The following is a 15,904-nucleotide window of genomic DNA, read 5'->3' as shown; positions in this document are numbered from 1 at the left end:
GATTTAATACCGGGGACCACCACAGATATATTATACATTGGGGACCACCGCGGAGAGATTTAATACTGGGGACCACCACTGAAAGATTTCATATCACGGACCACAGGGAAAATGTTTAATTCCGCCTACCACAGGGAGAGATATAATACCGGCGACCACCATGGAGAGATTTCATATCGGGGACCAACAGGTAGACATTTCATACCGAGGAACACCACTGAAAGATTTCATATAGGGGACCACCACAGAGATATTTCACACCGGGGACCACCATAGAGAGATTTAATACTGGGGACCACCATGGGGATATTTCTTACCAGGGAACACCATGGAAAGATTTCATACCGGGGAACACCACAGAGATATTTCACACCGGGGACCACCACATTGATATTTATACCAGATAACACCACAGAAAGATTTCATATCGGGGACCACCTTGAGGGAAGATTTCATAACGCGGACCACAGGGAGAGATTTCATACCACGGAACACATGGAGAGTTTTCATACCGTGGACCACAGGGAGAGATTTCATGCCGCGGATCACAGGGAGAAATTTCATACTGCGGACCACAGGGAGAGATTTCATACTGCGGACCACCACAGAGAGATTTCATTCTGCTGACCACCACAGAGAGATTTCATACCGCTGACCACAGGGAGAGATTTCATACCGCTTTCCACAGGGAGAGATTTCATACAGCGGACCACAGGGAGAGATTTCATACCGCGGAGATATCATACCAGATAACCATTGACATACCTATATCGACGTCTGGTTCTGTAAATGGTACATAATAATATACCAATTTAGCATCAGACAAAATACATACGTACAGACAAACGAAGAACCAAAATTCGGACCCACAATCATCGGATGCTGACATGACAAAGGGACGCAAATCTGTACAATGCGACGACTCAAAAGACTTGATTGTCCGTGCCAGTCTCCCATAAGAAACCACACAAAAAACCAGTGCATTGATGTCACGAACAACCTTCCGTACTTTTGACATTCTGCAATGGAAACACTATCAAGCATTACCTAGTGTCATTATATACAAGCACGAAATCACGTCTACCACTTAGGCGACCACGCGTATGGTGCTGACAAACCTAGAAACGCAATCAGGGCGAACCATTATAAGTTTCTGGCTAACGAGGGACGCGATACCCCCCCCCCCCCCCCCCCAAACACACACACCTCAACCCCCACCAACCCCCCCAACCCCCAACCCAGATGAAATTCGACAAGTGTAGGATACTTCAGCTAAAGAACAGTCCCGTTCCGTACAGCGACTTCAGCGCTACGACGACCCATGTCATATATTAAAGAAGGAGAGATACGATGGCCCTGGCCTTGTGGTCGCTATGCGGAACGGGACCCAGGTAAGCAATTATAAACACGCCATGTTATTAACTTTCTGAAATAGCCCAGTCCGCGCTCCGACTTGATGAAGAGCCAGGTGTGCAACTCAATTAACACAACTTCAGGAAAGCAACATGTAATTAAACTGTATGTAGAGAAGTGGTATAGGGAATGGGGGTTCTGGCTCACTGCCATCAAGACCAGATTTATACCCCAACAATGCTACTGCAGAGGTAATGTTTTATGCAAATTATGCGATGCGATCCAATGAACGTCATGATTTTATTAAAGAAAGATCAATATTAATTAATGATGGATAAAATTTACTATAGCCCGCGAGGATATTGGAAAGGTATCGGGCAATGCAGAAACTAGCTGCAGTGGCTAAGGTATCTAAAGATGTTGCCAAGGATTGGTTAAAGAAACAAGCAATAAGTCAAATATACTTTGATAGGGAAAAGTTTGATATTTTTACAACTAATGAAGTTCATCAGACAGACCTCTTGTTTCTTCCTCATGATAAGGTAAGACGCAAAACATATAAATACGCTTTAACACACATTTATCGAAAAAAAGGCGCCTAGGTCGAGACAATGGGGTGTCGATAATAGACCGTAGTCTCCAGGACTATAACAGTAAATCGTCTCTAACGGTACCTGACATTTTCTTCTTTCAGTTATGGGACAATATCGTACTGAAAGCATACTTTTTAGAATGCCGTGACTGACGATAAGCAGACTACATCTTGATATAACTGTTTGAAAATTTTAAAAAAACCTAAAACTTAAAAATTAACATACCAGTCCCATTTCCTAACCGACGATATTGATATGCTAAATAAAATCATCAAAAACTTCTTCATAGCCACAAGACATCTGTGCCAGAAATAAAGGTGATTGTAAGATTCCGACTATATCATAAGCATGTGTTTAGGAATCAATATAAAAAAGTGATGATACCAGGTGTTCGCGAAAAGGTGAGCATGTCCCACCCCACCGGTGGCACCCATCACAAACTCATGCAAAGGCAAGTAAATTGCTTACCTGAAAAAAAGGGTTCACATAAAACAAAAAATAGCGTCGTTGAGTGTTTTCAACAATGCACTTTTGAAAATCAGAACCAGTTGTTACGTTTGCTAACTTCAGAGTATGGGATGATAAGAAAAACATAAACATGACAACCAGATGTTAATAACAAGGCTACTTTGTTTCTCATGCAGCTAGAATTTTGGCACAAAAATTATATGTAGCTGAATACGCTCTGAACGGATGCCAATCCCCTATTAGTCTGCGAAAGCGAAACGTGGCCTGCAAATATGGCGTTTTTCCTAAACGTCTTTTTCAGACTTGTTGCCAAATGACATCCTCCCTTATTATGTCTCAGTATTCCAGCAATATCACGGCGGGGGACACCAGAATAAACGTCTTAGACCTGTATCACATTTTACTTTCCTCCCACATTAAGCTGACACGCAGAGATATAAATGGAACACTGTTCAAGGCGGCATTAAACCCAACCCACTCACGCACTATTCGCTCCATGTCTTCGTTGCTCGTCAGTTTCTAATTACGCAACGCTGAGCATCCAATCAAATTAGTCAGATTAGCGAAATAATTTATGTGCGGAGCTGTGATGTCGTTGACGTCACTTCCGAATCAAACAAAGCAATGGTGCAGAAAGGGTCCGGGGAATTATCAAAATGATGGAGAATATTACAAGCATAAGACGCTGGATAAAGAAGATAGCAATATGCAAAGATTTGAAAAAAAACGATTCAAGACAAATATAATCATGTATTTCGTGCATGTGCCTTCCGTGCATGCATATGTGCTTAAAAGCATGTCGTTCATGGCAACTACACCTGATTCGAGAGGATGTTTATACCTGGGCTAAATTTCCTCACATATTTGATAGAGGTCCAAGTATTTGACACCTCTACATGTAGTCCATGTGGTACTCCATATTCGACACCTGCCACACTGATCGCCATATTCTACTCCAGAATAAGAGCAAGGGTTTAGCATAACACTACTGTTCACATACCCCCTGCTACCCTCTGTTCCAAGAATGTGAAAAACACGAAACAGATGTTTTGTGGAATCCGTATCGTGTTTATCCCTAGGGCTTCTTTTCTCAGATGGTCCCTCAGTTTTATTATCCGGTCCCCACCAGGGACACCGTGACAAAATTTGTCCCCAGTCCTCTAAATTGTCGACAGAGTCGGCTGATGAGGATGGCTGGCTGATTTGTGTGTCATCGTACCCCGACGGCGTGGAACGTCGCTCATGATATCAATCACCGGTCATCATTCGCAGGCCGTCGAGATATAGCTTTAAAACAACATTTACTCGCTCACTCGTCGCCTCCGTCGGTCATGGTCCGGCCTGCATCTACTTTAACCTTTGATAGTCACGATATGGCTGAAATATTGCCGATGTGATTTAAAACTTGTCCTTTTCATGTGTTTATTATGTTATTAATGAATATTGACATTGTACTCATTCGGGATTGATTGGCCCAGCTGTTTAAGGCAGTGCAATTTACTTTGCAAATTGCGTCCCTTCGGTGAGTTCGAATCCCAGGTTCACCCTGATTATGTTTCTAGGTATGTTAGCTGCATCTCTTTATATATCCTCGTGGTTTAACCAAAAAGGTAAAACTACCAAGACTTGCATCATTTCGGGATTTCCTCCCACACCAAGCTGACACAAGGTGATATGACTCAAATGCTGTTAAAAGCCGCGTTAACCAAAACTCACTCACCTAAACCTACTAACACAGCCTTGCGGCAAAGACACACATTACAAAGAGGTTCTCTATTCTTTGTTCTAGAGCAAGCACTACCACCGCTTGATCAGTCTCCTGATGTCTAAAGACTCTGAGATGGAGGACCTGTGTGAGCCACCCCCCCGGGCAGAGCACGAGCTGTCGGTGGGCATGTACCGGGGGACGCAAGTGGTCATCAAGCAGATGACGAAGAAGTCCCTGGAGGTGACGAGGGCGATGAAGAAGCAGTTGTTGCTGAGGAAGGAGCTGAACCAAGAGAACATCTGCCGATTTGTCGGCGTGTGTATCGAGACTCCCCAAATCCACATCTTGTCCCATTACTGTCCCCGCCACAGTCTGCACGTGAGTTGAGACTCCCCAATTTTTCATCGTACCTCAGTAATTTACACGTGAGTTGAGACTCCCCAATTTTTCATCGTACCTCAGTAATTTACACGTGAGTTGAGACTCCCTAATGTTTCATCGTACCTCAATAATTTACACGTGAGTTGAGACTCCCTAATGTTTCATCGTACCTCAGTAATTTACGTGAGTTGAGACTCCCCAATTTTTCATCGTACCTCAGTAATTTACGTGAGTTGAGACTCCCCAATTTTTCATCGTACCTCAGTAATTTACACGTGAGTTGAGACTCCCTAATGTTTCATCGTACCTCAATAATTTACACGTGAGTTGAGACTCCTCAATTTTTCATCGTACCTCAGTAATTTACACATTAGTTGAGACTCTCCAATTTTTCATCGTACCTCAGTAATTTACACGTGAGTTGAGACTCCCTAATGTTTCATCGTACCTCAATAATTTACACGTGAGTTGAGACTCCTCAATTTTGCATCGTACCTCAGTAATCTACACGTGTGTTGAGACTCCCCAATGTGTAATCATACCTCAGTAATCTACACGTGAGTTGAGATTCCCCAATGTTTCATCGTACCTCAATAATCTACACTCGAGTTGAGACACCCCAATGTTTAATCATACCTCAGTAATCTACACGTGAGTTGTGACTCCCCAATGTTTCATCTTACCTCTATAATTTACTCGTGAGTTAAGACTCCCCAAATTCTAATCGTACCTCAGTAATCTACATCGTCCCATAGCACTATACGCGTGAGCTGACCCTACCCATATTTACAACGTACCTTCGTACTTTAAACGCGAGTTAATAACTCCCCAAATCTATAACGTGTACCAGTCCTTATCTCCACGTTGGAATTCATAATGAAGACCTGTTTTAACATATACCCACAAGCTTAGGTTTCACATAGAGGTCTAGTCTTCTGAATACCTGAAGACTGTATTTGTCTCAGGATATATATATGGGAAATCTTATCTCCATATATATCTGAAGTCTTGGGATTGGCCTTGTCATTTTTATAATGCATACAGAAAGAACTCTTTGATACTGGAAGTTATGTTGTTTCTTGGATATGATAGGGAGCCATTTAGTTTTCGTTACAGGAAAGCAATCGCGTCTTTTCGAGAACAGTGTCATCTCTGATTTTCAGTGACCCTTTTATATAATTGTTACCACTATTTTACCCTTCACGCCAATTGGAATCTGTTTAGGCAGATAATCGAAACTGATTATTCCTGGCGTTGATGTTTGATGTTTTCGTTTGATCAGACTGGAAAGGGTGATATCTGATTTGTAACACGCCATAATGCACATTTGGGAGGAGGGTGCATCAACTTGCCATCTGTACAAAGACATTTTATGTGATTAACACACAACATCATAGACTTACTATGTTTTCATTGCGTAAGGCAACATACTGACTAATTGCGTGAGAATCGACTTGGAGCTGCTATGTCCATGTTCATGAGGATAACAGGACTAAGTGGAACTGAATGGGAATCTGTGACGGCCTCGACAGATGTCTGTGTATACTTTTGTCAGTTACACTTGGGACAGATCCAGGCCGGATGGTGTTCTTCCCTTCCCCTTTTTTAAAAAAAATAACCCCCTAAAATACCTTTTTACTCTGATTTAAGAAATGAACCTTTAAAACCAAAACATTCGACTGAACTGGTGATCAATCGTTCTTATCTAAATACGCTTATAACATGTACAAAGTCACCCGTGAAGATCCGAGATAGAGTAGGTCTTCAGCAACCCATGTCGGCGACTATGCTTGTTGTAAAAGGCGGCTAACGGTATCGGGTGGTGAGGCTCGCTGATTTGGTTGATGCACTTCATCGTATTCCAATTGTGTCGATCGATGCTCATGATGTTAATGACTGGATTCTCTGGTCCAGACTGGATTATTTACAGACCGCCGTCATATAGTTGGAATATTTGCTGAGTGCGGCGTTTAACAAAAAAAACATGTACAAACTAACAACAGTCCAACGAAACAGGGCATACTAAGGAAGTATTCGTCTGTAATATCATCGCAGGCTAGGTATAGCGATGACGCAAAAAATTCTAATTGGTTAAAGATGTTTTCGAAACATGTGGTTATTAGGTTAATGGTGTCGCGTTAAGCTTACCATACTTTTCCCGACCCTCCCCCAGTGTCACGGCTCAGTGTGTCGGAGGACATGCCATCTTATTGTAAGGAGGGATCAGTTCACCGATGAATCTACCCCAAATAGCCGCTTTCTAGGCCATAATTAGCAGTATGAGAGTTGATAACTGAATCAAGTAATGATCCTTGTAACAACGAGTTCTTTAGCATCCCTTTCCCATTTGCTGATTATCTTCTCGTGATAACGCTGTAATTGATACAACCACTGCGATACTAAGCAGATTCGTATTACCCAAGAATGTTGCCAATCGTGTTAAGCCTGTTCCAGATTACCCCATTACCTGTAATAAATATTGTAAATTGTGTTCGGTAGTCTGAAAAACAGTAATTGTGTTCATTGCATCGTCTAACTGGTATGAGTACAGGTTTGCTCTTGCTATAAAAGGACAGGTTAGTGGTTGGACTAACATTCCAGTCCCAGAAAAAAGTTATCTTATTTGAAAGTATATACAGTCTCTACAAAATACAAAATATACAAATGGAGCCCAGAACAATGCTTAGATCTGCGGCAATCTAGACTTGCCAAATCATTCTAGACTTGAGTTGGATTTCTTTTTTTATTTATTTTCTCGGGTCGCGGATAAAAACTAATTACTTGTTATGGTAAAAATATGATTCGAGTTTCTCTTGTTATCTTTTCTGTATTGAAGACCATTTAATATTCGATGATTTTTTTTGTAAGAGGCACACGATCTTTTTCAGTCAATGCTTCATGATTGACAATATTTCTCACAACATTTTATACTTCAAAATAAAAGCATCCAGCAGAATTATTTTTTCCAGTATTAACGGGAAAAATAAAACGTCAATGCCAGAGAATAACCAGTCTCGATTATCCACCGAAACATATTCCATTGGGCGTAAAAGGCAAAATAGCTGTGGACAAATTATTAAAAACATACCCCTCTATCAAATGTTGGTGATGTAAAAGTTATTTCGATGAATACCGGGGGAGTAGAAGAAAATAATGTTTCTGTACTTATTTGAGTTGGTTGTTTAACGCCGCACTCTGCATTATTCCAGCTATATGACGGCGGTCTGTAAATAATCCAGTCTGGACCAGACAATCCAATCAACATCGATCAACACCGAATGTGATACGATGACATGCATCATCCATGTCAGCTAGCCTGAGCACCCGATCCCGTTAGTCGCCTCTTATTTGAGAATATTCGGTAACCTGTGCCATTACGCGGAACGAGCTATTATAAAACTGGTCTCTTCTCTCAATATTTCTTCATCGGTTTTTATACTCTAAACTGAATCGTGACTGTTTTGTCCAAAATCGCAATCATTTATATTTCTCATGTTGAGAGTCAATACGATTAAGGTAAGAACATTACTCTGAACCTCTTTGTTTTTTCTTTAAATTCTGCTTCATTCCAAAAGAAAGTACACACCCATGTTTCATGGTGGCCAAAATTAAAACACTCAAGAAATGTTTTTTCGATGGTGATGTATTTTATACGGGTATCATAATTATGTTTTGTACCTTAACTTCGCAGTGTTTCGGAGCGTATTTTCAGCGAAGCAGCGTTTTGATAACGTTTGTATGTTTTGGTCCAATCCAATTTTTAATTGAATTTTCTTTTGAATCCGAATCAGGTTAGAATCCGATTCCAATATTCCTCAGTGAGATTACACATGGGCTTCATTATGGATGATGTAAGATGGAGACCATACACCTGTGTTTGGGAGAGGATGCTCCTCATCGGATGCAGGTTGTGATTATGGTCTGCATCTTTTATCATCACGCCCCCTGGTGGCAGCCAACATTCCTCCCAAATGGTACCCCGCCTTATCCACGCTATAATTAACCAAACGAGTCGCTAGTAATTGTATTGCACTGTCACTCGAGCGGTTATTAACTGCAGGGAAATTTTTGGAACGTGCCCTCGTCGATCTTGTTTCAGCGTGTCGTGTAGGTATGTACTCAGAAGCTAATTTGACCCACAAGCTGTCGTTGGGTGTTCCAGGATGCAAGATTTATTCAATTTATATCTTAACTCGAAGTTTTGTATTTCAGGATATCATAAGGAACAAGGACCCTCCGCTTGACGACATGTTTGTGTCCTCTCTACTCGCAGATCTCATCAGGGTGATTGTCTTCTGTTATCGCTGTTTAATGAGTGAATTAACCGCTAGAGTGTATAGTTTTATCCTATTAAACATCACCAGGTGATTTGGGGGGCTGAGGGTGTAATAGGTGAGGTTAAATGGAGTTTAGCGTCGCGTCCAAAATTATTGCGCCTATATAGCGATGTGCATGCAAGTGTGTGTGTGTGGCTGCTTGTACTAGTCTGAACTGATGCCGATTTATAGTGCTAGCACACTGAGATACCATGCCGCAGTTTAACATGAATACCCCACACAGACACAATATACTGACTCCGAGCCGACCAGTCCTTGTTTTAGCCCCTTAATGTCGAGCGCCAGACAGGGTAACAACAAGTACCATCTTTTAACGTCTTTTGGTATGACGCGGTCGGGGATTGAACCCCGGACTTTCCGCTCTCCGGGCGGACGCTCTACCACTAGACCACGGAGGATGTCCTTTGCGGTGTAATACACATTGGTAATGAAATACAACTGTGTATGACTCATTGAAGTCAAATTAACCCAACACCGTGCATTAACAAAGTGCGATCCATGCCTCGTTGCCTGACATTTTTGCAAAGTGTAGAAGACAGTATGACACCTATTGCACGAACATAATGCATAACTCTTCCGGTAAATCCCGGACAATTAATCGAATGACCCGGATTTTCGTAACCACACAAAACCAATTGATATTCTCTGAGGAAGACAACAGTCACACATAGAATATGTTTTAAACAAGGAGAAACATGTTATGAACTTTCATGGCCAAAGGATTATACTTGAAGCTATTTGATAAATCAACGTATGAACAGCATACTTAAAGCCTTCCTCACATGTCGAATGTAGCTAATCTGCTATGCCAGAGTTGATTGTACTCTAAAAGATATCATTGATGTCAACATAACCGCTACACCAGCTGACCGAAAAATCACTAGCAACCGTGACGTCATAGTCTAGGAACCGACCTTTTAATAATCTTACTATGTATCGTTTGCTTTTGCTTTTGAAAGGAGGGGCCGAATATTATATTTTTCACAGCACATTTTGTTTGGGCTGACCCGCATGTCCAGCGGACAATGTATTGTATTTTGGTGTAACATGAGAACATTTTTTTTTCAAAAACAATCCTAGCCACTGCCCAATATCAAATGGTCGGTCCCTTAAGGAAGGCAGTGAGTTACGCTAACGTTAAAATACGGACAATCTTGACAATCACAGAGCTAAAATTAAAACGGAATTTTAAGCAGGCAAAACCAAACGTATCACTCGCACTAAAACAGTACTTCACTCGGCTAATAATAAATGACATGTTGAGAAGAATCACTTTTTAAAAGTGTTTTAAAAGAAATTTCGACGCCAAATATGAGCAGAATTATTTTTCTTCCCCGCAGGGTATGACGTTTATACACGACAGCCGCATCGTCTCCCACGGCAACCTCAAGTCCAGCAACTGCCTCGTGGACAGCCGGTGGGTGCTGCAGATAACGGACTTCGGGCTGTACTCTCTGTTCAGTTCCAGCCAGTCCAGCAAACACGAGAACAAGTATTACAACAGTGAGTCATCCGTGTGGTCATGGCAGGGGTTGACGTTGTAGCTTGATATAACTTGTGAGTTATCAACGCAGCTGTAGCAGCTGTTGGGGTAGTAGTAGTCGTGGTGGTGGTGGTGGTGATGGTAGTAGTAGATGGATGTTAGTGAGAGACGTTGAAACACAATCTTTAAGCTTAGAAACTGCAGTAGAGGGCGTGTTTACAGTATGTGAACATGAAGTAGGAGATGTGGTTATCGTAGCGCCAGCTGTGATGTAGTAGGAGTTGGAGATGTAACAGTTTAAGTGATAAAAGCAGTAACTGTTTCTTCGGTAGCAATAGCAGTAGAAGTAGTGATTGTAGTAGTTGTAGTAGTAGTAATAGTAGGCGTATACTTAGCAATAGTAGTAGTAGTAGTAGTAGTTGTTGTTGTAGTAGTAGTAATGGTAGTAGTTGTAGTAATAGTAGGTGTATACGTAGCAATGGTAGTAGTAGTAGTTATTGTTGTAGTGGTAGTAGTAGTAGTAGTAGTTATTGTTGTAGTGGTAGTAGTAGTAGTAGTAGTTGTAGTAGTAGGTGTATACATAGAATGATAGTGGTAGTAGTAGTAGTAGTAGTAGTAGTAGTAGGTGTATTCATAGCAATGGTAGTAGTAGTAGTGGTAGTAGTAGTGGTAGTGGTAGTAGTAGCGATGGTGGTGGTAGAAGTAGAAGTACTGTCCTTTATTAGATGTAGGTGTACATATTGACATTACTTCCTCATACAAAATTCTGTAAGGCAAAGGTCTATACGCACAGGGTATATTAAAAGTTGTTAAAACAGGAAGGAGAGCAATCATCCCTCCTTCACTTCAAAGATCACTTATCCCTTCTTAACTATGGTCCATCATCAAAGGTGGGCTGTGAGAGTCACATTAATCTGCTGGTTCAAGATCCTGCACATCTGCTGACACTGGCCACTGTACACTGAACCTGATGGACCATCTCTTAGACAACTGCACATACAGCCATCATTCCAGTAAAACTAATCAGTGCAATCCAGCATACAGCTGCCAGTGTCGTCCTCTTAATGAAGACCTCTACCATAGGAAGTCATCAATTATTCTACCTCTTGGAATCAGAATCCAGCGGTTTATTTCTACTGCCAGTATTATACTGGAAAACATATTCCCGTCGTCAGTCTTTTTAAAAACCGATATAAAAAACCTCTGAAACAAATCAAGTTATATATTCACTGTATATAAATATAATCAGTTAAGAAGCACAGATGATACTTACAAATCTGTGTTTACAGATGGATAGAAGGATGGTGACAGTTGCTGGCGTCACTGTCATTGGATCCAGAACTGTATCGAGATTACAGATAACAGTCCTATATTTACGTCTATATAGACCATATCAATAAACAGTATTTTTTGTCTTCAGATAATTGAAATTACTTCTTGAAAACATCCAATTTTACTTGAAATTTTAAGATTACAAATGATCTTCCTACTGGTGCGACATTGTCATTGTAACCCAGCCATGGTGGAACCATTGGTTAAAGTAGCTGCTCCTGCAAAGGCAGCATTTATCAAATACTGATTATTCACTGGCATTTATAAAAGTGTTTTAAAAGTAATCTGTGATCTTGTCATTTTACAGTCCATCGACAGAAATGTATATAATGAAACGTAGAACATTTTCAAGTCTACATATGGCTGCAATATCACTCACCTGTGTAGTGGCAGAAGTAGTTTTGGTGAAGGGATCGGTGAATATGCACCGTCATTTGTTAGATTTAAATATAAAACAGGTAGAAAACTGATGGAGTTGATGTTTTTCCAGGGTTAAAGTGGAAGGCCCCTGAGTTGCTGCAGGACGGCGTTCACGAGCCACGGGGTACCCAGAAGGGGGATGTATACGCCTTCGCCCTCATCCTGTATGACATCCATAGTCGGAAGGGCCCCTGGGGAGACACTGACTTGACAGCAAAAGGTAACTACTCCGGGACAAGCCCAATAGCGACTCGTGCCCCGTGGCATGTTTGCGACTGGGTTCTGCCTAAGCGCAAACGGACGTAGAATTGTCAACTCGATGCGTAATGATTCACGTACAGTAGACTACGGTTATAACGAACTCAAAGGGACTAATAATTTTAGTTCGTTATAACCGTAGTTCGTTATAAGCTTATAAACAGCATAACTACAGCAAATAGTCGGGACCAAAAAGTAAGTTCGTTATATCCGTCAGTTCGTTATAAGCGTGTTCGTTATAACCGTAGTTTACTGTATATTTCCCCCATGTGCCATATATATTCCAGATGCAATTGAAAAGACATCATGACTTAACTGTATCTTGGGTATATTTTTAAATGCATAAAATCAACAATTATTCCTGAGGGATTCCTTGACCGAAGTTCTTGAAGTCATGCGCGCATCTGATTGGTTCGTCGTTTTTTCGCACTTAACATTCGTGGATATTGGACGTCTTTATGTAGGGTATGGAAAGGGGCGAGTGGTGACGAATGGTAACTTGGAGTAAACGACCTGGGTTCGGTTGCTCATGGGTTTATTTTGTGAAACCCATACTTTGAGCCTTTGCTATAATTCTGCTTCAAAAGGCGTTTAACCACATTCATTGACAATATCACCAACAAGACAAGACCCCGTGAAGATCCGGGTTAGCTTGTCTTGTCGTAAACGGCGACTATACTTTACCTCAGAGGCGAGGATCAGGTGGTCAGGCCAGTTGACTTGGGTGATGCATGTCATTGTATCCCAATTGCGTAGATGGATGCTCGTGATGTCAATCACTGGATTGTCTGACCAAGACTCGATTATTTATAGACTGCCGTCATATAGATGGAGTTTTGCTGAGTGTGGCGTTAAACAACAAACAAACATCTTAGATAAGACATTTTCAATTTTCTTGGCTATGGTTAAACAACAATTCTGGAACAAAATATATTATACCAATCCATTCAAGAGTGTTAGTTTGCTCTTTTAAACTGAATGTGTGGAAGTAAGCCCGTACTGTCAACTCGAATTTCACATGAGGAGCAAATGAATCTAAAAATTGTTGATTTTAGCGTATGTTTGATTTTCAAATGAAAATGTCTAAAGTGTTATATCCAAAAGTGTAAATATACTGGTGCTTAGTCACCACCCATATTAGATTTCTACATGGTTTAATTTTTTATCATCTAATTTAATTTAGAAAATTCAAAACGTTAAAAAAATCGCATAAAACACAACTGCTGATGGGTAGGCATGTGGTTGCAAATTCATTTCCCTTGTATTCATTGAACTAATATATTTCTACACAAATTACCCATATGACTATTACATAACACTAATTACCCATGCGTCTGCGTCATTGAGCACACCCTCTTTCGGCACAGCACCCCTTTAAGGACCGTGTCTCTTAAAGTCCCCCCCCCCCTCCCTTAGGAGTCATCCTTCATGCTTCTTGCTAAGTTAGTGCTGATGATTATTCTGATTTCATGAAAAAACGTTGCAAGCTACGAAAGCCTAATGGTGACACTTTGGCAGCATTATTTGATTTTTCCTTAATCGTAATTTCTCGTTATTTCAATTATTTTCTCGAAATTTCGAGTCCTTTCTCATTGCTTTTTTACGAGGTTCTTTTTCTCCTTACTTCTATTATTTTCACGTAATTTCGAATTTCTCTCTCGTCTTTTTCAAAGTTTATTTACAAACCTCGAAATTTCGATTTTTTTCTCGCTGCTTCGATTATTTTCTCCTAATTTAAATTATTTTATCAAATTACGGATTCTTTCTCGTCACTTCGATTACTTTGTCGTAATTTCGAATATTATCGTGTTGTTTCGACTTTACTAGAAATTACAAGAAAATAATTGAAATAACGAGAAAAATATCGGAAATTCGAAGTTTTGAGATAAACTTGAAATAACGAGAGAAAAAAATCGAAATTACGAGAAAATAATGGAAGTAACGAGAAAATAATTGAAATTTCGAGAAAATAAAAAAAGTTATGTTTTAAGTAGTTTTAGATTTGAAAAAATACTACCAAAGTGGCACCATTAGGCTTACGTAGTAAACAGCTGAAGCTGAATTATAGAGTTTTTCGTTTTGAAGAATCGGAATCAATTTTACTGCGAAGGCCAATTGTCTCCGATTGGGGAAAGGTATTCATGGGGGCATGCTACAGAGAGTTGGATGTCATGTCCCGCGGTGCTTATATTGTGTTTCTACCGACAGAGATCGTACAACGTGTTCGGCAGCGCACCCCCAACAAGCCATTCCGTCCCCCCACAGACACCCTCAAGTGCCAGCCCTACATCATTGAGTGTATGCGGGACTGCTGGGCCGAGTACCCGGATGTCCGACCGGACTTTAAGATGATCAAACAAAAACTTCGGGTCATGCACCACGGCCTGTGAGTTGTCCATACATCGTCGTCGTTGCAGAAGTAGAGGAAGTAGTAGAGGGAGTAGTTGTAGTTGAAGTAGTAGTAGATGTATACGTAGTAATGGTAGTAGAACTAGTAATAGTAGCAGAGGTAGTAAAATTATTAGTTTTAGCAGTAGTAGTAGTAGTAGTAGTAGCAGTAGTAGTAGTAAAATTAAATAATAATAGTAGTGGTAGCAGTAGTATTAGTTGTAGTAGATGTAGAAGTAAAATTATTATTATTATCATTATTATTATTATTATTAGTAGTAGTAGTAGTAGTAGTAGTAGTAGTAGTAGTAGTAGTAAAATTAAATATTAACAGAAGGGGTAGTAGTAGTTGTGGTAGAAGTAGTAGGAGATGTATAAGTAGTAGTAGTAGTAGTAGTAGTAGTAGTAAAATTAAATAATAATAGTAGTGGTAGCAGTAGTATTAGTTGTAGTAGATGTAGAAGTAAAATTATTGTTATCATTATTATTATTAGTAGTAGTAGTAGTAGTAAAATTAAATATTAACAGAAGGGGTAGTAGTAGTTGTGGTAGAAGTAGTAGGAGATGTATAAGTAGTAGTAGTAGTAGTAGTAGACGCAGGAGCAGTAGTAGAAGTAGTAATAGTAGTAATAGTAGTAAAAGTAGTTATTGTAGTATTACTATTTGTAGTGGTAGTTTTATGTGTAATTGTTGTAGTAGTCGTAGTAGTAGTTGTAGTAGTAGTAGTAGTAGTAGGAGTAGTAGTCGTGATAGCCTTAGTAATATTGGCAGGTTGGCCCCGTGAAGATCCGGGGTAGAATAGGCCTTCAGAAACCCATGCTTGCAGTCAGGGGCGACTATGCTTGTCGTAAGAGGCGAATAACGGGATTGGATGGTCAAGCTCGCTGACTCTGTTCATGCATGTCATTGTATCCCAGTTGCGTGGATCGATACTCATGATGTCAATCACTGGATTGTCTGGTCCAGACTCGATTATGTACAGACTGCCGTCATATAGCTGGAATCGTGCAGATTGCGGCGTTAAACAACAAACAAACAGACTTATTGGCAGGTGATCTCATACCGCCTGTTATTGGAGAAATATTGTCGACATAAATACATATTTCCATAAATCAACCAAGATGAAGTGTTGATAACTGATAGTTTGACACTACTACCAAATATGTTTATGTACATCTGGGAA

General features: G+C 40.4%; 1 protein-coding gene across 3 annotated transcripts in view; it reads left to right on the top strand.

The window, feature by feature from the left end:
- LOC139468053 (guanylate cyclase 32E-like) overlaps window positions 1–15,904 on the top strand; it is a 148,838-nt gene that overhangs the window by 121,302 nt on the left and 11,632 nt on the right. For all 3 annotated transcript variants that reach the window (XM_071249750.1, XM_071249752.1, XM_071249751.1), the window contains exons 11-15: window positions 4,204–4,500; window positions 8,716–8,787; window positions 10,181–10,343; window positions 12,146–12,295; window positions 14,542–14,719. In XM_071249750.1, coding sequence (XP_071105851.1) covers window positions 4,204–4,500; window positions 8,716–8,787; window positions 10,181–10,343; window positions 12,146–12,295; window positions 14,542–14,719 — 860 coding nt within the window. The remainder of the gene's footprint in view (window positions 1–4,203; window positions 4,501–8,715; window positions 8,788–10,180; window positions 10,344–12,145; window positions 12,296–14,541; window positions 14,720–15,904) is intronic.

This window comes from Haliotis cracherodii, unplaced genomic scaffold, assembly GCF_022045235.1.
Source record: "Haliotis cracherodii isolate W230 unplaced genomic scaffold, xgHalCrac1.p SCAF_2, whole genome shotgun sequence".
NCBI classification, from domain to species: Eukaryota; Metazoa; Mollusca; class Gastropoda; order Lepetellida; family Haliotidae; genus Haliotis; species Haliotis cracherodii.
This window is presented reverse-complemented; position numbering and strand designations above follow the sequence as displayed.